This window comes from Rhipicephalus microplus, chromosome 5 (genome assembly GCF_043290135.1).
Source record: "Rhipicephalus microplus isolate Deutch F79 chromosome 5, USDA_Rmic, whole genome shotgun sequence".
NCBI classification, from domain to species: Eukaryota; Metazoa; Arthropoda; class Arachnida; order Ixodida; family Ixodidae; genus Rhipicephalus; species Rhipicephalus microplus.
Window position 1 is genome coordinate 55,027,332 of NC_134704.1, and position 27,251 is coordinate 55,054,582.

Genomic DNA, 27,251 nt, shown 5'->3' on the forward strand with positions numbered 1-27,251 from the left:
GGCTTCTAAATGCTGCCGACATGTGCAACTTAGAAGGTCGTAGTGTTAGAGGCCTAAAACGTTAGAGAGAGAGAGAGGAGAAATTCTTTTTTATATATGCAAAGAGGTTGGGCTGAGCTATAGCTCTGGCCTGCTGCTCTAACAGGATTGGTAAGGTTTCACGTTTCTGCGCTGGAGCAATAGGAGTTGGAAAGTGAGAATGACATTATATTCGAATTCGCCTTTGAAGTTATTGTGGTTTTCGTCCGCCTAGGAAATAAATAAATAAATAAATAAATAAATAAATAAATAAATAAAGTCTGTGACTCTGTAAACCAGCACGATGAAGCCGAGCTAACAAAGCCGAATATAGGGCGTGTTAAAAGTGCACTTCAGAATTGAGCCCTTTTCTCTAACCTGGCAGCCCAGCACCTTGTCATTGGCCTTTCGCTGATGCCGAATATCTCTACGGATCCTTTTCTTTTCAACCTTTTCCGTACGAGACTGCAGCGAAGCAAAAAAAAAAAACGAACAAGGAAATCAAGACTGATACACAGGCAAGATAAAGCGTCCCGTAGCTCTCGTCCTCAAACTCATTAGCTCACCCTTTATTCCGTCGCATCTGTAGCCAACATTATGATTAACCTTTTTTTTTTATCGCCTTCCCCCGGGGCTCGTAGACATCGCTACATCTCCCCTCCATCGCTCGGTGTAATGACTTTGTTTTTACTCCTTGAACGCCCACCCGCGCAAAGCTTCCGAAGTACCAAGATTCACTGCAGTCATTAGAACCCCTTAAAAAAGAAAAGCAAGCAGCCAAACACCGCGCATAAACTCGGCCAGATTCGGCGGCGGCGTCCTGGTCATCGCCCCGCCTACGCCACGGGCGCTCGCCGTGTTGTGAACGAGACGGGTTTCATATTTTAGAGAGAGAGAAGGGAAACGGTCTCCGGCGTCGTGCGCCGCTGCGACAGGGTCGTGTCAGACCGACAGGCGCCGCGCAGAGCGGATGTGCGCCTCGAAACGTGCGCACGCGCGCGCGCGCGCAAAGCACAGCAAGCGCCGCCGAGGCGGCAGGGGTTCATTGGATGTCGCCGGCTGCTTGTTGGCGGGAAAGGAAGAAGGACGAAAAGAAGAAGAACAAGAAGTGTACGCGGTCTCTCTTCTTGGTCGCACATAAGCCGGGCAGCGCGCGTCGCGACGTCGCCGCAGCGGGCACGCCGAGACCTGGCGCCGGCCGTAACCCAAGCCAAGACGCGCAGCACAGTCCCCGAGTGCTGCTCCGGCGGCGGTGGCAGCCCCAGAGAAAACCGTCGGCGCCTGCGGCGGCCTCCTCTTAAATGCTTAGCCGGGCCCGCGGTGAAGCTGAGGAGAAGAAACCCGACCGCACCACCACAACCCCCTCTGGGGCCTCCCCGAAGGATGTTCGGTCGGCTAAATGGGACAAGATGCCGCCGTCGCCAGACAGCTTGGGGTCCTTCTCTGTCCACCCCTGGCCTTGTCTCCGTCGCTACGCCTCCTCCACCTCGATTCCCAGCTAAACGCCTGCACTACTGTTTTTTTTTTCTTTCTTTCTTTGGAAAACAAGTCGCAAGTGACATTTTTCTTTTTTTCGCTGTGAGGCCACGCTGTGGCGAGCGAGTTCTAGTTCTGCGCGCCTACTACTCGGAACCGCGCACGTTACAAGCAGCCCTGTTTTCTCAGAAGAATGTACTGTCACACCGGTGGCGACCGACTCTTCGGCGCCAAGGTGGGGACAGGAACGTCTGAGTGGTGCAGTATGGTTGTCGGCGAAGGTGGACACGGTTGCGACTAGTGTGCAGGTGCAGCAGGGGAAGAGCAAGAGCTGTTTAGAAAAAAAAGTGAATTACCTGAATTATATTGAGATGCACTTCAAAGCACTATGTATAGGAGAAGTGACAACGCTCCTGACTCGGACGTTCTATGGACAGGTGCGTCTTGGCGCACAGCGTGCAGAAGTAACAGGGAATTCGAATGACTATACAAGTTCCGTTACTTATTGAGAACTAACATTGAGCAATCGAAAATCAGTTGAGAAGACTCAAGCGTTGAAAGGCAGATAACCTACTCTGGTTAACTGTCCACTACGTTAACTACTCTGAGCTGGGCGCGATGGAGCGAGGGCAGTAAGAAATGTGGAGCAATGACGAGAAAACTAAATGTTTTTTGCACGATGGACAGATTACATCTGTAAGAAATATCATTCAGAATGCACGCATACCAGCGTGTTACACATACGTATTATTCTTGACTGCATTCTCTCTCTCTCTCTCTCTCTCTCTCTTTGATACAGTCTTGTCTTGCTATGAGCGTGGCCTCCGCAATTAGCTCCGGCAGTACGCAATGGTGCGATGCCGTAGGCGATCTTTGAGGTCACGCGTCTACGCGATTAGTAATAATTACATTGATGTGTGTACCAATGCCAATACCAATGACAACCAGCTGATAAAAGAGGATACAAGGACACGTGGCACGAACGCGCAGCTTCTTCTTTCTTTTCCTCTACTTGTGCTCCTCATCGAACTTTCAGTTTATTTCCACCTTTAATTATGAACAAGACAAGCGCGCTTATTTCAACGTTATCGCTTGTTTCAATACGGTAAGTAAACACGTTCTATGCGAGACGCACGTTCGGGGCCACCGGAGACGCAAATCTTTCCGGCGTCCCCGAGCCGGACACAGGCCGTGATCCAGTGAACCGTCCCAGTACTTACCCAACAAGGCCGGGGGGACAGGCATTACCGTCGGCCTTGCGACAGCAGCAACAGCCGATCGGCACCGCTTTCCTTTAACTCCCAGAGCCGTCCGGCTGCGTCTTGAGCCTCCCCAAATCCCCTGCAACGAAGGGCCAAAAACAGGAGGTCAGACGGGCCGGACAGCAATCAAAGACGTCCCGACATGTGCCGGGAAGCTTAACTGCGTCAAGCCGGAGACACGCCAGGGCGAACCCGATGGAATCCCGTCGTCCGAGCCCCGGGAGCCAGCAGGCATGGAACGATACGTTTCGGAACCCTTAATCCGAGCCTACGGCTTTTACGGCGGCGGCCAAAGCTCCTCCCGGGCGAAACGGCGACTACTGCAGCACCATTGACAGCAGCAGCGAAGGACCGAAGAAGACGCGTTGTAGGAAGGAGAAGGGGGATGAAGAGGGGAGGGGGCAGTCAACGAACGAAGATCTGGGTTGCTCCGCGCATCTTGTCTGGACCCCGAGGCGCCGAACTCGCAATTAGTTTTGGGGATGCAAGGCTCATTGCCCACCGAGCCCTCCCGTCGGAGTTCACTGGCGCGGCGCGAGGATTTCGCGAAAGCTGGCTGATCGTTTGACCTCCATCTCCTCCTTTCCCCATTTCCTCCTTGATCCGTTCTCTTCATCTTCCCCTTTCAATTGCTCTTCATCCTCACCGCTACCCGAGAGACCTTTTTCCCAGAGGTGCTGCTGCTTTGCTGGCTTGCACACGATCGCATCTCTACGTTGCTCTCTCTTATTTTGTCGGCGACGCGCAGGCGTTCGAAGGTGGCTCTCGTGCGTTACTGTACGGCTTTCGTTTTATGGGAGTCGGTCGCTGCGCGCTTAGTCGTCCGTGTACATTCGTACGTGTGTTCAAACTCTACGACTTCGCGGAGACCGACGCAGACTCGAACGATCGACGATTCGCGTCCTTGGGGCATGCTAAAGGAGGGAAACTGCCTAGAAACAGTATACCGTGGGCAGTGCCCGCGCCGTTTCGCAAACCCAAACGTGTGTATCCTTGAGCGAACGCTAGCTCGATTCATCATGCGAAGGGTTTAGTCTACTTCGGAGCAATTGAGCGCTCAGAGTATCAGTGCGAAACATGCTGTAATACTGCTCGCTGAGATCAATAGTACTATTCTCGGCGTTATTTTTGTCTGCTTTTACTCATTACATGCAACCAAGAACGACTGACAGGTAGTATATTGTTTGTGACTCAAACATTGGCGTAGTTGAGGTTATTACCCGTAAAGATAGGTAGCTGAAACTCCATTGAGCTCAACTTCCCCCTCTCCCTCTTCCATGAAAAAAAAATCTCGACGGCCTTGAACTGGAATTCAGACTAGCACGTGCTGCAATTAGAAATGAACACAAGTCTTTATATGCAAGAATCTTAAAATGACTGTGAAGTTAACCCGCATAAGGATAGAGGTCGCGATTAATTTTGACTTCATGTGGTTTCCAAACGTGAACTCGATAACGTTCTTGCGTACCAGCATCGGCAAGATACGGCTGCCGCATCTGGAATTGAACCCCTGACCTATAGAGTTCTGCAACGACACGCCGTAACCGGGCAACCATACATCGCGAAGAATCGCAGTTGCTCGTAATTTAAAAAATAAATGAAAATAAACATGTAGCTGGGCGTATACCGCGCGTTGGTTCGAAAGGCGCTCGACTGACACATCTACAATTTTGACCGATGCCTTTCCCAGAAATTGCACACTTCAAAGTGCAATTACTCCGCGCCACTCTCTCAGCCCTCCACCACGCCCGCTCCTCGTGACAGTTGAACGCAAAAGTTGGGATGTTTACACTGGCGCAAGCGCTTCGTGAGTTAGCTGGCCTGAGAGAGAGTGTGTTTTCGCGTGTTGCTTGCCGAAGCATCTCGCGCGCACTTCGATTCTCGAAATCGGCGCTTGGCCCCTCGATGAAACTATAGCAAGAACGTACAGAGCAAGACACAGCGACTACCGGGAGCTGCCAAATCTCGCTTCGCGCTAACGCCAGCAGCCGCAGAATACTCTCAGTGTAGGATGCTTGCTGTCAGACGCGTGGCCAGGAAGCAAGCAATGGCGGCGGCAGCCTCGAATTTAGACGCACACACACTCACTGTCGCGCAGCACACACTGCGGTGAAGGGGCGGTCGGCAGCGGCAGAAGGTCTATGCACTAAGTGCGCGCCGAAGGGCCTTTGTTTGGCCGCTCTGGCGGAGCGTGCGATTGCGATCTCTGTCGTCCCTTCCCGTTCGGTTTTCTGGCGGGCGGAGCGCGGGAGCTCTATCGGGCACCTTATCGAGCACCTTTATCGGTGCTTTTTATCGGACGCCATCTGCGCGCTATTCAGCGCCGCGCGTTGTTCGTCTCTCCCTGCAGCGCGACTGTCAGGTCGGCCGACTCTCTTTTCGCTGCTCCTGGCAAGCGCTCGTCCCTGTGGCCTCACTCTCTTCGCACTTCTTAGTCCTTTAAATTTCGCGCGGTTTTTCTTTGTTCCTTTTATTTCTTTCCCATCTGGGCGCTTGATTCGTTGAAAGGTGGCTCAATAAGTGCGATTCCCTTCCCGCTTCCTCTATTCTTCGAAACAGGAACGGCGGTTGGAGATAAAAAAAAAAAAAAATGAGCGCCGTCGCCTCCAGCTCTCTCCGTTGGTTGTGCTGGCTGCTCGCCGCTGTGCTTGTGCTGCGACGTCGCCGTTTCCAGCCGCACTAAAGCTCCGTAGCGCCAGTGCTCGAAAACCAGAGCTAACCTACTCACTCGGCAGTATGGATCAAGACAGTCGAAGTACGTTATTAGTTGAGAAGAAAGGGGATGAGAGTGAAAATACTCTCCTTTCTCTCATATGCAACGCATAGAAGAGACGACTGAGTACTCTGCCAGCAGCTATAATAGGAAAAGCCGTCACTTCTGCTGTGCTGTAGCGGTCGTTAAGCTCAGCCCCTGAGCACTGTGTAACGCCTCACTAGGTAAAGGAAAGTGTAAATCTTTAATGGCAAGCTGGATATATCCTCGCTGATTTGGAAGGTGTTATCCTTGCTGGAAGAATTTCATTGCAGGAGTCATTATAAACAAGTCGATTATGTCATTTAGACAACAAATGGATCTCTTATTTCGGGGCATCAAGCGACTGAGGAAGCGTTAATACCGTGGCCGTTGGAAGCGGTGTGCGAAGGCTGTACTACCCCAGACACACTAGTACACGCCCCTCAAGGCCCACGGGAGCTACCTTCCCCACCCACCCCACATTCTGCCCAAGTCAAAATCCTGCCGACGCACCGCATGCAGGTTCACATTGGTTTCATTTATATGTGGGGTTTAACATCCCGAAACCACCATGTGATTATGAGAGACGACGTAGTGGAGGGCTCCGGAAATTTCGACCACCTGGGGTTCTTTAACGAGCGCCAAAATCTGAACACACGGGTCGACAGCGTTTTCACTTCCATCGAAAATGCAGCCGCCGCAGCCGGGATTACATCCCGCAACCTGCGGGTCAGCAGCCGAGAACCTTAGCCACTAGACCGCCACGGTGGGGTATGCAGGTGCACATCACTTGAGTTTGGTCATGCATGCATGAAGCTGAAAGCCTACAAGCAGCTGGAATGACCCGATTGGATTGGGTAAACCTTTATTTGGTCCTCCAAAACACAGATCATTGTGTTGCGAGCAGCTCCCACGTGGTAACTGAGATGCCGAGCTCCTCAGCCGCCTCGCGGGCTTGGTGGTCAGCCCAGAGCTGATCTGCCAAGGACAAGCTGCGAATTGCCGCCTGCAATCTGGCAGAGGTGATGTCCGATAAATGAGCGAATTTGGTACATGGCCAGAGCATATACCAGAGCTAGAATGACACTTTGCAATCGACCTCTAGGTTAAAAATGTACTGTTGTAGTAAAGCATGAGCATAACGCAGTATCTACCCTTCCTGTCTGGTGATAGCCTGTCTGGCGCTAGCCGTTCGTTATAATTTGTTATCTATCCGGAAATCAGGGAAACCCTAGCCACGTTATTCTTTCTTTTTACCTTTCTTCCCAAATGCACCGATTGGCATCGCGTTCGCATAGCTTCCGCGGCATCGAATCCACAGGGCTCTCGGGTTGCAGCCGCGGCTCGGCCGAGTGTCCCACTCGTGCGGGGCTCAAAGGGTCGCCGCCTTCACCCGTCGTTCGTCGCTGTACACACGCGGCGACGTCCCAGCCGTTGAAGCAGCCGGCAGCCGCGTAACCAGGGCCGCGTGTCAAACGCCACACTCTCCCTCAGATGAGCCGCGCCAGCTGTCAGTCACACGACGTACGTTCGCTCTACGCGCATAGACGAGTCGAATGCGACTGCGCCCTCTTTCTAGGCCCTAGAGTTCGACAGAGTCGTATGGGAGAAAATTTGATGCCGGATTGTCTTCTCTCAAGGCGTGAAGGAGTTTCTTTCAAAGCGTGATTATTTACATATACACTGTATAGGTAGCCAGAAGAATGAGAGAAGATAACTCCTAGTCACGTGAGCCAAACATGTATGTACGTTAGCAACAACAACGTAAAACCACATCGTTTACACAAGACGGTGGTAGGGTCATGAAGCAGGCAGGCAGGCGGGCAGGCAGGCAGGCATGCGGGCAGGCAGGCGGGCAGGCAGGCAGGCAGGCGGGCGGGCGGGCGGGCGGGCAGGCAGGCAGGCAGGCAGGCAGGCGGACGGACGGACGGACGGACGGACGGATGGACGGATGGATGGATGGATGGATGGACGGATGGATGGATGGATGGGCAGACAGACAGACAGACAGGCAGATGGACGGATGGACGGATGGACGGATGGACGGACGGATGGATGGATGGATGGATGGTTGGATGGATGGATGGATATGAGGAGGAGGAGAATGTCAGACGAATACCTACGCTAACACTGCCAGCGTTTTATTAAACCATTTCTCTCTCTCTGATTGATTGATTGATTGATTGACAAAGTGCACTGGTTAACCGACATCGTGGTTATAAATATCGCACATGACAGTGTACGCGTGTCTGCTACAGAGTTCATGTCTATTTACCGGGGCCTCTCCGTTTTCATATTAATCGCAGCGCTAACTCTGACACGTGAGATCACTGCACAAATGTACAGCACACGCATCGCGTTTTATTTGCAGCTCTCGCGCTCGTGAATCCGTGGGAGCCGTACAGGTGTATCAAGTATGTGTCGCATTCGTTGACTGAAACACGAGCAACGCTTTCCAAGAACCACCCCTTTCTCAGTATCCTACTAAGTGGTGCTAACAGCGCATGCTTTCACGGCGAAGCTCTGCGCAGACGCGTTCCACAGACCCTGCATCACAAAGCGTCGGAAGACGTGACGGTACACCACGAAGGAAGGACAAGACGCTCGCACCACACAAAAGGAGCATTTGTAGACGCAAGACTCGTGCCGCACTGTCAAGTACGGCACTCTCGGTCATCGGCATCATCGATCGATGCATCCGACTGAAGGAAGCTCCACAAAGAAAGGGTCCGCAAAGTGGCGACCGCTGTGACCTCTCAAGGACGCGACCGGTTGTGCAGCGGACAGTGGTCGGTAGGCTGTCGCTTCACCCCCTCCTTACTGTTGCACCATCAAGCATAAGGCGAGCAAAATGAGCACACACACACACAAAAAAGGGGGGGGGGGGGTGAGGTGCTCTCTATCGAACGCAACCGCCCCCACACAAGACCGAACAACAACTCGCCAAACTGCTCACCGCGCCTGGACAAGAGGGCATGACAGGCAGCCGAGACAACCTGAAGAGTTCGGCCGTTATTTCACGACAGTTTCCCGCAAAAAGGGTTGCAAATATTTGCGTTGCGCCTCTCTCTGTACTCAGAGGAGGACAGTGGGCAGTGGTAGCGGACCATCGCGCACACTTCCCCGCTGCAGGTACTCTCCCTCTTCTACTTCCTCGGCACTCGTGGCTTCCCAGCGGGACACCGGCGGGACAACAGTCGTTCGCAAAGCGCCAAGTGAAAGTGCCATAGGGGGCGGGTGCCAGCCGGTGTGCGCGCCCGCGGTGATGGTGGTGGTCGCCTGCCGAGAAACCAGTTTGCCCCCGAATGTTTGTGTTTATTGATGGGCGTTCGCGGCGGTGCGCCGGGAAAACGGCAGTGCGTGTGTGCGTTTGTGCGCGTGCACGCGTGAGAGGCGCAAGAACAGGCAAACGGACGTGCTCTTTCCTTCTCAACCAGAAGCCTCCCTCTCTCTGTCCGAACGCCTGGTGACGTCGTTCCGTCCTCCCCCCTTTCTCTGTTGAGCCATCATCAAGCTATCTATTCCTCCTCCTCGAGAGTGCTTTAGTTGTCCCACTGAGAGAGCAGTCACACACGCGGACAGCCACCAGGCCAAAGAGGCTTGAGTGCGTTTTAAAGAGGGCGCCCACAACACCCTCTCCCCTTGCCTACCCCCCACTTCCTTTCCCCTTTGAACCCCGATGGTCTTCCTACTCAGTCAACTCTTCTTCACAGACTGATGAGACCCCGGGTTACGGGGAAAGAGAAGCCAGCCTGGTGAAGCGATGGCGACGAGGGCCACGCATCGCTGGACACACACACACAAAAAAGAAGATGGGGAGGTAGGGGGTGTCTTCAGCAAACTGTTTCCTTCGTACTAACTTCTCCAGGGCGTCACCAGCGCCACCACGGAGTGCTGAATGTCTGAGCCCATCTAGTGCCGGGCACCAGCCGTCAAGACGGATGGGCCAGACGTCCATCCGACGCGCTCACGCGTCGCGTCGCCTGCGCACTTTCAACTGACTGCCCTCGTCACTGGTGCGTTGCATTTGGCTGCCACTGCTGTTACCCATCTTCTATTCGCGCGCGGCTTTGTCCGCTTGCTGTGGCTGCCAGGGACACGTTGACCTGCGCCTGGATCTCCTTCACCGCATGCGCGCTGTCCACCTCCTCGAGTACCTCCTCCATTTCGAAGCACAGAAGACGGGGGCGTCGTTTTCGGGACCGATTTGACGGACAGAAGGCGGCCGCGTTATGTTTTGACCGCCAAGCGTGCGCGGTTTGACAACTTGTTCGACGTCCTCTATATAGTCACCTCTCCCCATCGGCATTCAGAGGCTCGTTTGAGCCAAGCAGGGTGGTGGACTGCTGGGCTTGCTTTCTGAGAACGCGGAAGGATTGATCGCATAATTATTACAGAGAGTATAAGTGGCGTCACACTCCTCCACGCAAAATAGAGGAATCACCGCCGGTGTCACCTGCAAATTGCTATCTGCCAAATGCGCGGTATAGTTGTCTTTGTGTTAGATATCTTCATCTGTCCCTTACCCACATCGGCGTTTTTTCGTGCATCAAGCACGCAGTCACATTTATTTTGTCTTATTCGAACACTTCCACATGGTAACTTGTTCTTTCCTCAACGTTCTTGTTAGCCTCCACGACACATCAGTGCATCTTGATTCGTTGACGCCATTATAAGGAGTGTGCTGAAGGGAGCATGCCCTCGATCACGATGCATGACGCATTCATCAACTGTATAGAGTGACGAAAAATGACTGAAGTGACTCAAGAAGGAGGTGCTGATATTAAAATATTTCTTCAGCTCTTAGGAAATACTGTTACGTGCGACCTAAAAAGACCTTTTCTAATGTTCATTCCTTTGACAGAGGCGTATTCCAGTTAACTCTGGCGAAGCTCCATGTGGCATGACCATGTATCGGCTATTTTATGGAAGGGTGTTTAGTACCGCAATAATGGGTTGTTAATATTTGTGTTCTGTATATTTAACAACTAAACAGACAGTGATATACGGTGGACAAATACGCGCGAGAATGGTAAGGTTTGTGCATAGGATGTTTCATGGCCTTAAGTGACGTCGCAATTAATAAAAACAAGAAAACATCGACTTAACCGCCCAAGACGGTGGCTCCCAGATGCCTCAAGGAAAATAGCGTACACCAAAGCTAGCGCAGAAAAGACAAAGAACAGAGGAGCGTTTCGTAAACGTAGCCCGCGGTATAGCCAACACCACCTAGATTTTTTTTCAAGGCCTCGGCAAGCCTCCGTCTCGTCAGCGTGACGTCACTGCTGTGAGATCTGTGAGAAAGCAACGCTCGACTGGCCGAGGTTGGAATGGCTTGCGGATTCTGTTCGCCAAATAGACAGACAATCTTTTTTGCTTCGAAACAAGTTTTCAGTAGGCAAACTGTAGAAAATTATTACCTACTGTCTAACAAAAAAAGCTTAGCAATATTCTATCTTTCAAATGATGTACTTATTTACTTAATTTATTCACGTTTTAAACATTTTTGTGCACAGCCGAGCGAAGTTGGCAGCGCATGACAGTGCGTCTAGCCACATTGATCTTACGTGCTCGCTTGCTCTGCTGGCTGTTGTGGTTGTAGGCTAGTTGCGTTTTGTTACCGCTCACGCTGTTTTTTCTTTCTCTTGTGCTGTGTGAGCATGGTTGGGTAAACTACGCAATATGCCTGGATGCTGCTGTGCACCGGGGGGCAACTCTAACTATGCTCATGGACCTAAAGCGCGCGTCTATCGGTTTCCGATGGACGCCGACCAAAGAACCGCATGGACGCGAGCATGGACGCGACTGGCACCTGTGGAAGTCCTTGACAAACCCCTATTTTCACTATTTATTCTCAGTAAAACAGCCCCCTCCATCCAGATTTCGTGGGGGGGAAGGGGGCCTCCTAACCCCTCCCCCCTAGCCACGGGCCTGCTTCTAGGTGTAAATCTCTGAGAAAAAAAAATGCTACGAGTGCAACTGGGCCGCGGAACGACAAAACGCGAACGTGTGCCGGGCATTTGAGTGAAGCCAGCTTCCAGGCAGATCTCACACTGATGACGTCACGTAGGCTTGCGGAGGCCTGAAAAAAAGTCTAGGTGGTGTTGGTATAGCCCAGCTGACGGTTGTCTGTGCCAAGACAAACACGTCATCTCCGCTAATCAAATAAAAGATTCCGCGAAAAACAAATCCTGCCTCCCTCAGCTCCACGTGCCTCGCATGCCAGCTGTCCTCCGACCGCCATTACACGCGCAGAGATTTCTCACGCGACCTAACGCTTAAAAAAATGGACGCTAAGAGCTATATACACCACTCCCGTATTCCAGGCTCCATAGACGCCGCTTCAACCTGCCATAGCCTTCCCTTCGAAGGTTCCTATTATCTTCCTTGCCTGCATGCACACCTTCCGAACGATGCGCCAAGTATGTATGCGCGCTCATTTGCACTTTAGCCCAGTTGTTAAAAACGGGCGGCCGCACCCAAATTCTCGCTTTTTGCCGCGTCGTTCATTGGTTATTAGAATTTCCTTTGTCGTTTTTTGTAAAACTTGCATACCGCCTGCAAGTGTCCCTGCGTGTACCTTGCAGAGACACATAATTACACGTGCAAACGGCCACCACTGCATGCAACTGGGTGTCTTTGAAAATGGTAGGTGCAAGCTTTGCTACCGAGCAAAGCATGCGAGTGCTTTTGTTTCTATGGTACACTCACGTCTTTCACCAATTTCTCTCTTTTTTCTTTTTCTAAAAGCGGGCAAGGTGTACGCCTAGTGCCGATGGTTTGTTGCTTGTAATTTGCTTCTCTGAACGGGACTTTCCCATTTTAATATCGGGGTTCGCGAAAATAACAGACCCGTTTTGCAACGAGCTCCCCGCCAAAAACTCGCACCTTTCGCAAACCGCCCAAACGCGAAGTAGAGGCGCCTTCGGCGTTGTTCCTAATGACGTTTTGCACGCCGCGACGCTTTTCTCACATTCTAGACGGACATTGAATCAATGTTTGACGGCCAGCTCGGGTAGCCTGTAATTCATTCAATGAAGTATATACAAGCGAAGCCACTGTATGCGTACTTGCTTTTCATGACACCGTACTCCATTGTTGCCGCAGTGGTATTACTTGTAGTACATTGTTGCCCGTTGTGACCTTTGCATGTCTCGAGTAAACAAACGAGCGCCCTCTTTTGGGAGTGAATTCAGTTATATTGTAGGTTACGAAACTACAGCCGAAGACAACTTCTTCTGAGGCCTTTTCCCCAACATTCTGTAGGGGTCGTCCGGTATCGCCATTGTGATCATTTACGCTGATGGCTACCGAATTCAGCTGTCGTGTTTGCCCGAATACGATCAGGGCTGGTGTGGACTGGCTAGTGTTGGCCACGGTCGGCTAATATTGGTGAATGCTGGCTAAATGGCGACCAATGTCAGCTGTTGTCCGTGTAATTTCATAAAGTTGCCCGTGTTCTTTTTTTTTCTTTCTGACCCCATTGCTGTCGAAAGTTTAGCTTCCAACAAGCACGAATGTCTTTATTTTTTTATTCACGTCTTAAATCTTTTCGTTGTAAAAAACTGGTGTTCCGCTTTTACGAAGCTGCGTCATTCTTTCGTTTCATTCTTTTTACTGGTAGAGGTACAGACGACTGCCTCACTTCCGTGCAGATTCGAGGAAATGCAGCCGACAGCTTCCCACTCGCTAAGCCCCAACGGCGGACCACAACGACAACGGCATATATAGGTTAAAGCTTCACGCAACTTCCTTGGGTTGCTCCCAAATCTCTCACAAGCGCGTCACAGCAGTAAACATTTCCATCATCCCAGTCACCGAGCTCGGCCTCGCGCTGCGGAGGCACACACAGTAGACACCCATTGTTTCCGCCATTTTGACACACATAAGCTCTAAGGTTTCTTTCTGTTACACACGACAATACTGGCGATTGTTTTTACCGCGCGACCTACGCAGAGAAAAAAAAAAGAGGAATTGGTGGCAGTGTGGGTGAGAGGGTCGGCAATGCAGGCTTCTCTATAGGGACCTTCCAAACCAAAGGCAAATGGGGGGGGGGGGGGGGGGTGATACCCCACGTGGATTATCAGACATGAGTGAGTACACGTTGTTTTCTTCGCGGCAAAACGACCCTTGTTACACGCATGCCACAACGCGCGGGCGCAGCTCTGTGTCGTCGTTTTGTTTCTTGTCTCTGTGTCGTCGTTTTGTTCTCGCGCTATAACTATCGCCACGCCATACCAACTAGCCCAAGCTGCCACACTTCTAAGTTACGCAGCTTATGGTCGTGTAAGCAACAGCGTGCACCCGCGGGGTGCAACTTGCGGTTGTATGCGGCTTCACGTCTTCCCTTCCCCTTGTCTACTCCAGTGCGATCCGACTTGTATGTACCGCTGTGTCTGCATGCGGTCTTCGGCTACCACGCCCACCTGATCGCGAGGGATACACAGTGGCGCCGACTTGTATACGCACTTCGGGCCTGTCCGTATAGGTGTACACACGCGCGCACCGGTTTCGAGGGGGCTAACAACGCCGAACGCGGCTCGATGGCGCCAGCATGTATAACACACCTGGAACAACGGCGAGCATTGTGCGCAACGCGCGCGCTCACTGAGCGCAGTACGGAAGCGTGCGGCCCGCGACGCGACCGCAAAATGGCGCCGTCTCATCGGACCCGTCGTCGTCGTGGCTGCTGGCGCCGTAGGAATGCGCCGACCTTGTTTTTTTTTTTTTTCGAGAACAACGTTGAGGTTCGTAATGGCTGTCGCTGTGTTCAGTTGATGCTCTTTTCAACCCCTCCCCCCCCCCATTTTTTTTTTCGATGGGTCATAAGCAGAGCACGGAGCGGGAGAAAATATGTTTGAGGCGGGGGGGGGGGGGGGGGCTCTCCTCGTCCCTGAATATGTTGTGCCGTTTCGGGACGTGCGACCCGCTTCGGTTTCCGTACGGAAGCGCTTACGAGTGAAATAACAAGACACGCACGTATGCTATGTTAACGTTCACACTAATGATACTCGGCGACACTTCTCACAGCCACGACCTGTAATGAGCTACCGTATAGACGGATGGACAGACAGACGGACGGACAGGACAGGACAGGACAGGACAGGACAGACAGACAGACAGACAGACAGACAGACAGACAGACAGACAGACAGACAGACAGATAGATAGATAGATAGATAGATAGATAGATAGATAGATAGATAGATAGATAGATAGATAGATAGATAGATAGATAGATAGATAGATAGATGGATGGATAGATGGATAGATGGATAGATAGATAGATAGATAGATAGATAGATAGATAGATAGATAGATAGATAGATAGATAGATAGATAGATAGATAGATAGATAGACAGACAGACAGACAGACAGACAGACAGACAGACAGACAGACAGACAGACAGACAGACAGACAGATAGATAGATAGATAGATAGATAGATAGATAGATAGATAGATAGATAGATAGATAGATAGATAGATAGATAGATAGATAGATAGATAGATAGATAGATAGATAGATAGCGGAGGTAGCGCTGCCTTGTGGCGTCGCTTTGCACCGCATCTTTCATTTTGATTGCTCGACGATGGGAGCGACTTGCTCCTCGCCGTGCATGCCACACTTCAGCAAGTTTCTGTGTAACGCTCGCGCCATCTGCTTGTGACAAACGAAGACAATGCGAAAGAGGCACGCTGCCAAGTTTTCCGAAGTCGCACAGCGGCATACATATACTTGCACATTCTTACAGGTCTTCATTCCAGATCACGTAACAATAAGCAGTTCCTTGTAGCAAAACGAGAATGACGATGCTGATTTCGCATGGACTCCTAAAGAATCTTCGTTTTGTAGAGGAGCACATATGACCTTTTGAAGAAGTTATGTGCGATAATAGAAGCTATAACGAATTCGTCATTTGGCTTAACTTTGTCTTACTTTCAGATCGTTTGAACAAGCTAGTTAAGCTTGGAATTCCTGCATTGTTTTTCAGCTTTTCTCTCGATCTAGTGAACGCTCGCGCTAATTATAATCACTTCATTTCATCTACCAACTTGTATTATGATGCACGCTAGTAATTAACTCACAAACGATCACGTGAAGAGTTTTACTTCGACCCATCTTACCTTTTGAAAACAGCGTTGAATTTTCGTACTCGTTTTTTCTATAACTCCTTACGGTTTTTGTAAATATTCTTTCATATTTGCATCCGAATTCCACATAGACGTAGTTGGTTGTTTTGTGCACTTTACTATTAGTCTCGCGCGCTTACATCACCATAGAAGCATGGATTTCTACAAAGGTGACCTCACGTTCTCACTTTCACAAAGCTGTCATAATGGCAGTTTTTTTTCTTTTGTATTACTCTCGTTGTTTCTGCTCGTCGCTTACCGGCAATTTGGTGATATCGGTGCTCTCCATGTAGCTGTGGGTGGTCTTCCGTAAAAGATGGGTCTTTCTCCCACACAAACGATTCCCCCCCCCCCCCCAAAGAAAGCACCGATATATATCAGAGACATTATGAAAAGAAAATCAATAAAACGAGATAACACGAATTCCTGAGCCGGCCGGCCACCGAAGCATAGCGATTCGGAAAACACCCTTCGTTAAGAGCATAATAAAAGTTGTTCTCCCAAGCAAACGTTCCGAAAATTGTCCCAAGACAAGCCATGCGGATCATCGGTCTGTGTAACAAAAGGGGCTCGGGCCTTCTTTCGGTGGCGGCGGCGGCGGCTTACGCAAAAAGGGCCGCTGCCCCTTATTGAAATTCAGCACTGGCGACGCTCCTCCAAACCCCCCTCCCTCTCTCGGTGTCTCCCCCTTTTTTTTTTGTACTCCCTCCTCGAACAACATGACGTTTTGCCACGCTCAAGCCTTCTCCTCCTCCCCCCCTCGCTCCCCATCCTACCACCAAATGGCGCTCTGCGACACTGAAAAGCGTCCCCCAATTCCGACGAGTGAAAATAGTCGCGAGACGCAGAGACAATGCGGCTCCGCGTTCCGCTCAAAGGAGAAACGGCAAACTCCTCTTTCTTTCTCGTGTTTACTGTGGGAATTGTTTGTTCTTTTGTGAGCATAATACATTCGCGACCACCGGCAGGGCCTCCAGTTTGCGGCACGGTTTCTCACATCCACGCAGCAAGGAAGCCAGCATGTCACGTCGTGGCCACAGTAGCGCGAGTCGCTTGGACCTGTCCCACCGAAAGTGGCTACCGCGGCCGTCTCTTCTGCGAGGGCCAGCTCGACTCGAGCCCCACGCTGCCTCTCTCCCACTGAGCATCCGTTCCCATGGGGTATATCTCTGCCGGCCGCAGCTAGCAGTTGCGCGGTCATTCCCAAATACGCATACACATATACCGCTGTGCGCTCCGCGCGATTTTCCACGCAGCGAAAGCGGACGTTTTGGCGATGACCGGACTCGATCGTAAATTGGCCGCTTCTCTCCGCACCACGGCCGTTGTGGCCTTGAATTCGTGGGACGAGACATTTCGGAGGAAAGGGAGGAGCTTTCGGGTCAGCGTTTAGCGGTTAAGAAAACTAGATATCGCTTTTGCTTTTTCGTATGTTACTACATGCGTGCTTCTTGAGATGGGATACCATATTTAAAGCGAAAAATAAAGAGCGCACCATCATGCATTGCCGAGTTTATACAGCGGAACGTCCCTGTTCTGCTTGAATTCGCACGGTTCACGACCACCGACGGAAGACTGCTGAGCAAGCCTTCTGTATACTTCAGTAGCATGTTTAGCAATGGACGTTTTACAACACGTTTTCAACGAGCCTCACCTTTCCGTTTGTTTCTTCCAATGGCAGAATATTCCAGTCAGTGCGATATGGTCAGCAGTTGAATGTTCTGTTAACTGCGCTGAAAACCAGTGAGCAGAACGTATACACTATAGTTAGTTGGCATGTTCGGTGAAATCGGCGGCACTGTCTGTAACAACATGCTAGCCCGCTCCTTCAACGAAGTGCCGGCTGGTTCGAAGACCAATGATTTCTCGTATTTCTCGTTGACCATCAGCCATCTCAAGTTCAAATGAGCCAATTCTTGTGAGATTGCTTTTGAGCGAAACCGTTCACTGACGCTTGAAGTTGGTAGAGCAGCTTTTATAGTGAGTCGACTAGAATATCCGCATCGGGATCATGTTTTAAGAAACACTACCGAATTCTGTACAATTCTTTCGAAGTGATGATGATGCTAAAGGATGATAATGCTCCATAGCATACATTTCGACGTGCGATGGCTTTCATGGCGTGGAAGTGGTTGCGATTTTCGTTGTTGTTGCTGTGAACGTTGTCTGTTCCTTAACGATCGTTCGAATCGATCGTTCGATCGTTCGATCGATCGAATTAACGATCGTTCTTAACGTCACCCTTCTGTTATAACGCAGGTAAACCGGCCGCTGACGATGAAGAAGGAAGGCATCCAGACGCGGAACCGCAAGCTCTCCTCGAAGAGCAAGAAGAAGAAAGGAGGCGCCGGCAGCCTGGCCATGGCGCTGCCAGACTGCATCAAGCCGCTGGACAAAGGTTTCTCCAGCTTCTCGCCGACGGGCCACCAGTTCGCCTCGTCCATGTCCATGACCATGAACCACTACATGCACCAGGGCAACATGAACATGCCCATCTCCATGGGCGGCACGTTCGTCACCTCGCCGCCCATGCACATGACCACGGCCAGCGGCCTGTCCAGTCTCGGCCTCGGTCCATCCACCGCGGGCCTCAGCCTGGCCGCGTCCAACAGCATGGTGGGCGCGATGGCCTAGCAGCAACTTCAACGGTTCTCGCCGTGTCGTGACACAGAAGAAGGCAGCAGCAGCTGCAGCATACCCCCCAGTGCGGTCACGTGCTTTGAGTGCAAGAACTCACCGCCGTGAGGCGACGCAGTCATCAACGCACCTTCCTCTCTCCACCTCCCCCTGCCGCTGCGTGGAAAACGAACGCTTCTATCGTGGCTCGTCGCGACACCACTGTACATAACGGAGACGAATACAGCACGCGGAGGACTTGGAAGGGACTCGACAGGCCGACCCGGACGTTGTGGAAAGCACACGGAAACAAGAAACACAGAGAGAGCTATAGTATATATAATCTAATCTATCTTTCATCACAAAGTACGTACTGCTGCTATAAATTACGGCGCACGTGCGCGCGCGTGTTTTATGTGTGTGCCTTCCGCCCGAACTCTGCGCGCCGGGTGGTGTGACGCTGCGTCAGTGTGCGGAGCTGTTGAAGTGTGGACGAGCGAGCGGTGCCGCTTAGGACTAACGTGGCGACGCTCGGCTGCTGAGTGTGCTTGCCAGCAGCCGTCGCAGTGCCACCGGCAGCCGCCTCGCCTTTCGCCCGGGGTGTACTTTTTTGGTGGTTTGAGTGACGACTTGGCAATGTGTGCGTAGGGACCACTCTCCAGGTAGAAAAGGAGAGTCGGCGCTGCTTTTCGAATACAGCCCACGCACCGCAGTTATCGTTTGCCCTGCACTTCAACGCGCCTCGCGTTTGCCTGGAGATTGCTATCACCCAAGTTTCAACTTTGACCGCTAAGTGAGTGTGGGCTTGTTCGGTGCGAGCGTCGACAGTTTCATGCATACACACTGTAGATTTTCCTGCTGACAGCTTGCGGACACCTGCAGCTTTCATGTAAATGAGTATTGCTCGCAGAAACGCCACACATTGGTGATGATGTTGCCGCGGACAGTGTTGTCTCGTTTAGCATTACAGAGAGAACTCTGGCGAAACGAACGCACTATGAGAATACGTTGAAAGTTAGCAACCGTCCTCTAAATATGTTTCGCAGTGTTACACTCTTACATTGTGCCTGTAATTGTACACTTATCGCACAGTTTCATTGTCGACACAGCCTTAGTAACTCTCACGCCTTAGCACCACGTTATTTGACGTCATCTCGAAGCACCTACGCTACGCATGCCTTGCGATATCAAGCTCGCAAGCATCACTGGTGCCGTGCTTTAAAAAAAAATACGGAGGGTAGGTTTTCTCGTGTCAGGCAGTATCATGGAAAGTGGAGGCTTGAAGCTTATCTAAAACTTGTGTCCGCAAAGTGGCTGTCGAGCACTAAAAATGACACATATGGTTTTCAGTATTTTGACCAACGCAGAAATGACCCGGATCTGGTCTTTAGATGGCTCCATTCAGCCCTAGTTTCGTATGCGTTTACCTGTCAGCGGTCGTTCCGAAGCGCCTTTCACTCATGTTTAAGAGCGGCGTGTTTATGGTATAGCCTCCGGGATAGCGGGCATGTCGTCGCCGATATTGATGCTGACCTCCAGAGCGGGCGCGTTTCTCACGTCCGGCCAGGTGGCGCTGTATGCCTACCCTTGAAAAGAAAACCACGCAAGGACGCCCTTCGTACGACGCACTTGGCACAGTCAAGTCGGTAGTTGCTGTCCTCAATGTCGAGGCAAAAGCAAGCCCCGGGTTCGTCGCTGCCGGGGCGTGCACCACCTCACGTGTACACACTCACGCACACTTTGGCTTAGTTGTCGTAGCGAGCCAATCCCAAGTCGGGCCACAGCACCGGCACCTTTGACCGAGTACAGATCGTACGGCACACACTGTGTGCGACCCCCTTTGGACTTCAGTCAAAATACCTTATCTGCGAAGGCGCACTCGCTGTAGAGTTTGTCGAGCTGACGCAATGTTTTTTTGTCATGTGTACACATCAAACGTTTCTTTTTCTTGCGTGGAATGTGTTCGAACAGAGTTCGCAGTTATTTGGTTATGCCTATATCTATAATTTTCCATCTAGTACCAACGGACGTGTATAGAAATCTGACTTGAAACAGATTGGCTCAGTCTGACAAAAACTGAAAAAAAAAGAGAGTGAACGGTTATATCGGTGTAAAGTGCACCTTCGGCTGTGACGTTTTACGTGATCTCCAAAGCAGCCCGACCACTCTGCGTTCTTGATTAATGTGGTCGTTGTTGAGTGCAATTATCCCGTCGTGCGTAAGGCAGTAATCTGTACAATGGCGTTGCTGTTATCGCGTAGGAAAGCCGTTACCCAGACCTTTGGTAACGGGTGCTTACGGACCAGCCTTTTTGCGATGACTTGTCTGAAGGAGTATTCGGAAATGGATTCTGAAAGGCCTTACAGGTGGTATTTTTCCATCTACTGGTATTCAAAACTGAGCTCGCTATGCGATGATTATTCGTGAGAAGATAGATATGACACCGAGAGGTGCTAGCAAGCATTATTGAAGCTTGAATTCATTAATCTTATTATGGATGGGTCAATGGTCGCAAATTTTTAGCACAAAAAGGGAGTATAGAATTACAAGCATGTAAATGCGATCACAAAAAGCTTACACGAATACCACTATTGTTTAAAACAAGACGGCGATAAATCATCATCAGAGATATGAATGCAGAGATGTCTGCGTCGTCACACAAATTCAGCCAAATCGAGTTTTTTATTTTCTGTGGCTTTTATTGCTGTTGAAACATTATAAGCACTTATGTGGCGATTTAAAAAAAAATAATACACACGGTTAATGTGTTCATCGCTGTGTATTTGTATTTTATCATCTTTGCTTTCAGAAGTGATCATATTAAGCACAAGACAGTGCGACGAAATTGTTGAAATACACATTAATGTGGTTGCTCCTTTACAGAGCAGCCTTCAAACACTTGTGTTCAAAGATTTGTTGCAGGTCATGATGTTAGGGGTGTAGTTATTTAAATCTGTTCGCTTCTTTTGCCTCTTTTGCGGCCACTGAAGGCCAGTGGTCGATCGAGAAGCCATTGAATGACTGGGGATAAAAATACTGTGAGCGTGTTTTCTTGTGTTGTATTTTTTTTTGCTGCAAGTGTGCTTGTGTGAGTGAAAGATGACGTGTACATACTTCACAATGACGTGGACGCATATGGAGGACTCGTGTGCCGAGTCATTGCAGTCCGGCTGCACCTCATGACTGGAAATAAACAAGATCAGGTGCTAAACGAAATACATCGTGTGATGTGTGTCTCTTCTTTATATTTCGTATGAGACGTGTGACTGAGGGGACGTTAAATGGGAAACGTGGATGAATAAATGCTTAAGTAGCGTACATCATTAGAGCAGTACATCAGAACAATACTGCTGCGCAAACACACAAACATTGTTTTGGGTTTCAGAAGGGCATAAGAGAAAGGTATCTTAAAATTTAGGTGGCTTAGCCGGAAGGTAAATACCCCGTAATATAAGAGCCACTAGTCAATTCTGGCTTTTCTTTTTTTTTTTTGCCGTGACGTCATAAATTTTGATGGCACGATATAACTAATGCAGAATGAAGGAAAGAAGTGTACGCTTAAGGGCGCGTTTCCTGTGTTAGACACAATATAATGAGATCTAACAGACAATCATGCCAAATAAAGAATAGGGGAGGTTATATCGGGTAACTGTAATGTAAATGTGAAGGAAGGAAAGTGGATGAAAAGACAACTTGCCGTGGCCAGGGACCAAACCTGGGTTATTCGAAAGTCGTAGGTTCGGTCCCTTACTATGGGAAAGCTCTTACTATGGGAAAGCGGAAAGCCGTCCTGGACCTAAAGACAACAATCAGACGGTTGACTGGGTTTAAAAAAGGTGTTTAACGATTAAGAGTATTTAGTACTCCACTATGGGACAGCAATAAGCCGTACCGTGCGTGTCGCAATTCTTGAGACCGTGTCGACAAACGAACGCATAGATAGGTCTGTGTGTTTAGAAAAAGTAGGTAACGATCTAGAGTACCAGCTACTCTACTAGGGGAGAGCATAAAGCCGTGCCGTAGGCCTGGAAATGCCGAGTGGATTTCATCACGGAACAAAGGTCTTAGCATCGCTAGGGAGGAGGGGGAGGGGGGGGTCATTAGAAAAAAAAATGTTTAACGATTTCGCGTACTTGGTACTCAACTATGGCGGAGCAGTAAGCCATCCCCGCGTCTCTGGACTAGAAAAGCACCACACAAAGATGTCTCCGGGGGGGGGATTAGAAAACAGTAATTAACGAGTTATAGAGTACAGTGTACTCTACTATGGGAGAGCTCAAGATGTCTCCGGCAGGGTTTCACCAGCCTGCTCACCGCATCGATGGAGTCAACTGATAACGTTACGCTTATCTCAAGTCACCCCGAGAAACCTCTGTGCCCGATGGGGTTATATTGCAGAATTACGCTTCCTCTATAAGTAGCTCTTCTCATAAACTACAAAACAAAACGGTCTGAGAGAAGAAACTTAAGTTTCCATTTGATTACTTAACCAAACGATTGGCATACATTGAAAACTACTGGAATGGTACCATTTAAATGTCTGGTACATAATCCTTATAAAGCAGAGGGCAGGTTCAACAACAACAACAACAACAAAAACTGGCAGATCCCACGGACAGTGGGAATCGATGATATGCGAAGCACGAATAAGAAAGGTTGATATGTCACTTTAAAATCACCACAACGTTACGAGGTGGAGGTAAATGATGTCGTACATGACTTCCGTGTCATGATTATCATGTTTGGATGTGTCGTTCACCTTCGTCATCTATTCATCTCACAAGATACCTAATTTAGCATATATGGATCTAGCAAAACAGCCACACACGCATCATGAGGCCCCAATATACTCCAATGTAGCGTTGACGCGCGCGTACGCTGGGCACAGAGACGCTATGTTAGCAAAACGCCAGCTCTTCACAGTCTGACGCCAGGCGCGACCGGCGCGACCAGCGTCCGTCGACGCGGCCCGACGGCAACCGGCGCGAAATTCGCGCCGATGCTTTACCCAGACAACACTGCGTCTCCTTTTCTTTCGTGACGGAGGGACACTGGACGCGCATGCGCAAAAGCAACACAGCGCGGAGCGTGCTTGCGAGTATATGGCAGGACCGGTGCCTGGCGTGGACACGTTGGCGAAGACACCGAAGCAGCGCGGCAAAAAGGCAAAGCAGGATTTCCAAAGCGTCGAGGCAGCGAGCGCGTGAACCTGTTCAGACAGCATGTCCGTTCGATTCATCTGCACCAGTCGGAACTGGTGCAGGGCTGTGCACGCGAAGTTCAGAAATTGTGCAGGGCGAGTTCAGCCCGCGCAGGCACAGCATGACACCCGAAACGAATGACGATGTGCCGACAAGGTGCAGGTCTTAGTTCTTTTCGCTTAATTTACACCATTCACCACACACTGACCGATGGCGAATCGCACATGCGGACAGTTTATGAGGTGCAAACATCTTGAAAAAACACACCGCGTTTGTAGGGGCGGGTACGGCGCCTAAGCCACCTACGCCTAAGCGCTGCGTCGTCTGCTCAGCTGCAAGCGCGTCTGCACCAAGCCGGCACCGTCAGCGTATGAAGTGCAGGAAAAATGTGAACCAGTGCTGCACCTCTTCTCTACTTTTCGAAACGAATGGCATGGTTCAGAGGTCGTCAATGCCCACTGAAACAAACGGCGAAGAGCAGGACCTCGTAAACTGGTTCACGTGGTGCAGGCGAATCGAACGGACCTCGCATGCATCCCTCTGGCAGCGCGGCAGAAGAGGCGCGCATATCGCGATTTTGCGCACGTGTTGCTATGACGTGTCAGTGCTTCTCCCAAACGTACACTCGCGCCACCACCGCGCCTCCGCTGCGTGGCGTTCTGATTGGCTGCGGCAAAGCGGCGAGCCTCGGCATGTGACAAAAAATTGTTCCGAGAGCATCGCCCTTGCCGCCTGGTTTTTCTCCCGCTTTCACCGCCTGGAGAAGGGGTTTCTGCCGCTTTCCGCGTTGCTGCCTTGCCGCTTTGGCCACCCCGCCCTGGGTGTGAACGAGCCTTAACGCGACAAAATGAACGTCGGCGAGCGCACGCACCGCGTCACGTCGAAATGTATTGGCGCCTTGAATGTCGCATGTACTGTTATGCCAGCGAGTCCTCGTCAAACGTCCGTGCCTCTGAAAAAGGCAATCTGGGTCAAGGCCAGCCCGCAGTCCGCCTGGCGCGATCAACTCGACGGCGTGAACACACGCGGCGCCCCTCTGGCCCACGTGCAGTGAGTCAGCTGCGCACGTGACAGCGAGCCGGCGTCCTCGTGTCTGGTGGTCTGACGCATGGCGCGGCAACCCCATTGGAGGAATCTGCCCTGACGACCAGCGGCGCTTCTGATTGGACATTTTGGTTGGACCCGGTGTAAATAAAAGAAGCCCTGCGGCGCGTCGCGATCGGAGGTCCTACGAGAGAGGAGTCCCCATGTCGGAGAGCCGACATGTGTGTGAGTCGGCGGTCTTAGGCGAAAAGTTGACCTATGTATTAGAGAGGAGAGCTCGGCTCTTCGAGTCTCTGTCGGCCCCAGTGCCGAAATTGTAACGCCTCTGTATATATGCTGTACATAAACCTTGTTTAACTCACCGTCGTCTCGTCCGCTCGTCTTATCAGCTCGGCGCAGAAGCAGTCGCGAGCTGAGAAACATACGCTACCAAACGGCTGGTTACCTTCCCGGCGGAGTTGAAAGCAGTGGCGCCTTCGGGGCCGTGTTGGCGTCGCCGTCTTGCGCAACAGTGGAGGTCAGCAGTGGGATTCGGAGGTGGCTTCGCAACAGTGGTTGGCAGCTGCGGGATCGGCCGGCGTCAGCGACATCGATGCGGTGAGTGCCTGATGTTTTCCCCTCAGTTCACCAGACTACTCTAGCTCAGGTTGTAGTAGTTTAGAGAAGGGCTGTGTGAAGCATTAGAGTGAGCTTTGATCGTTTCAAGCAAAGTCGAAGTGCTTTGAAACCAAAGTTAATGCGGAGGGGGTAAACACGGGAGAGTGAAAAAATTGCTTGCGCGTCTTGCTAGTTGACTTATAGTGGGTACGGCAAGTAAATTGTTAACAGGGGCAAACAGCAAGAGGCTAGTGTGAACGATGGAGAACCTTAAAGTGAAGGAACTCATCGAAATTTGTGAGGAACTCGGCATTACTTTGGGCCGTGCGAAACGAAAGCAAGCGATCCTTGAGATCATGAAGGATGAGGGAGTGTCGGCTGAGGAAGTCGATGAGGCCTGGGTGGATATTAAAGCACGCCGTGAGGAGGCGGAAAGGCGAGAAGTAGAAGCTCGCGAAGAAGCTGAAAGGCGCGAAGCTCGCGAACGTGAAGAAGCTGAAAGGCGCGAACGTCGCGAGGAGGCCGAGAGACAGGAGCGCCTTGAGTTGAAACGAATAGAATTGGCAATCCTACAGTGTTCGCAGGCGCCTAGCGTAGCTTCTCCGACGATTCAGGTCAGCGGTTTTAGAATTCGGGACCAACTGCCACCGTTCGTAGTAGGCGAGGACATGGCGAAGTATCTCGTCAAGTTTGAACACGTCTGTGAGCGAAACGCTTTGGAGCGGCCTCTTTGGGCGCGGAACCTGCTAGCTCTTCTTCCCGGCGAAGTGTCCGACGCGATAACTTGCTTGTCAAGGGAAGCGTTTGAGAGCTATGACGAGGTTAAGGAAGTGCTCTTGAGACGTTATAAGTTGTCACCCGAGGCTTTCAGGCAAAGGTTCCGGTATGCTAAAAAGGGGAATGAATCACACGTTGACTTCGCGTTTCGTCTTAAAGCCGATTTGATTGAATGGCTCAAGGGCGAAGGTGTTTATGACGACCGCGATAAAGTGGTGGAATGCGTTGCATTGGAGCAATTCTACCGCTGCATCGAGGAGGATGTCAAACTTTGGCTGCAGGACAAACTTGGTGAAGTACAGCTAAACAAGGCAGCAGAGTTAGCTGAGGAGTATTATACTCGCCGAAAGTTGCATAGCAGGGCAGTGCGCGTTGAAAAGGATGAAAGAAAAGAGGGCTTTTCAAGGAAACCTGATCAACGGAGACCCGATCCGCACCGTAATTTCAAGAAGGACCCGTCTCTTACGAAGGACAGTGTAGGGGAAGGGCAAACAGAAGCGGAGAAATCGAGTGAGGTTTCTACCACACAGGCATTTGAATCGGAAAACAAACGGAAGCCGCTAATCTGCTACAACTGCAAAAAGGAAGGGCACATCGCGAGAAACTGTCAGGAAAAGTTTGCTTTCGCAACGATCCTAGAATCAGAAAAAAACATTCGGTTGTTGGAGCCGTATCTCCAAGAAATTAGGGTGAATGAGAAAACGTGCCGAGCACTTAGAGACTCAGCGGCAACCATGGACGTTGTCCATCCTTCATTGGTGTCTCCGGATGACTTCACAGGAGAATGCGCGTGGATCAGGCAGGTCGCCGAGGAGCAGAGTGTTCGCTTACCAATCGCCCCGGTTGTCATTAAAGGCCCGTTCGGTGAGCTTCGCACCGAAGCGGCTGTGTCTGCCGCGCTAAATGATCGTTTTCCTTATCTTTTCTCCAACAACTCAGAGCAGCTTCTCAAAGAGCAGGGCAAATCGCTCTCCCCAACTTAGCGTGCATGGCTCTCACGCGATCGCAAGCGCGGAAGCTATCGCGGCAGCTTGATCTGGTTCAATGCGGTGAACTCTCAAGTGACCTTGTCGGCGGGTCGACGGAACCCCAGAAACGAGAGTTTCCGCATGAGTCATGTGAGCAGTCACGCGAGCGGCCCGTCGCCGAACCGATCGGCGCGGTTTCCGTAGAAAGGGGAGACGACATGGCGCCATTGAGTCAGAGCGAGAGGGTTGCAACGCTCTCGCCTGTAGCGGAAAGTTGGAGCGAGCTGCCGAGAGTTGATCGAGAGACGCTCATTCGAGAGCAGCGTGAGGATCTCTCGATGGAAGCGCTAGTGGAAAGCCAAATTGAATCGCTAGTGGAAAGCCAGGAAAACGCGGCAAAAGTGCTGTCGAAGGAGCACTACGA

The 27,251-nt window shown here is 51.0% G+C and overlaps 1 protein-coding gene across 5 annotated transcripts in view; it reads left to right on the forward strand.

Annotated features, from left to right (window-relative positions):
• The window catches only part of LOC119174527 (endothelial transcription factor GATA-2), a 306,263-nt gene extending 284,807 nt beyond the window's left edge, over nucleotides 1-21,456 (forward strand). For all 5 annotated transcript variants that reach the window (XM_037425472.2, XM_075895496.1, XM_037425471.2 and 2 more), the window contains one exon: nucleotides 17,884-21,456. In XM_037425472.2, coding sequence (XP_037281369.1) covers nucleotides 17,884-18,258 — 375 coding nt within the window. In that variant the 3' untranslated portion in view covers nucleotides 18,259-21,456. The remainder of the gene's footprint in view (nucleotides 1-17,883) is intronic.
• Nucleotides 21,457-27,251: the final 5,795 nt, after the last annotated feature.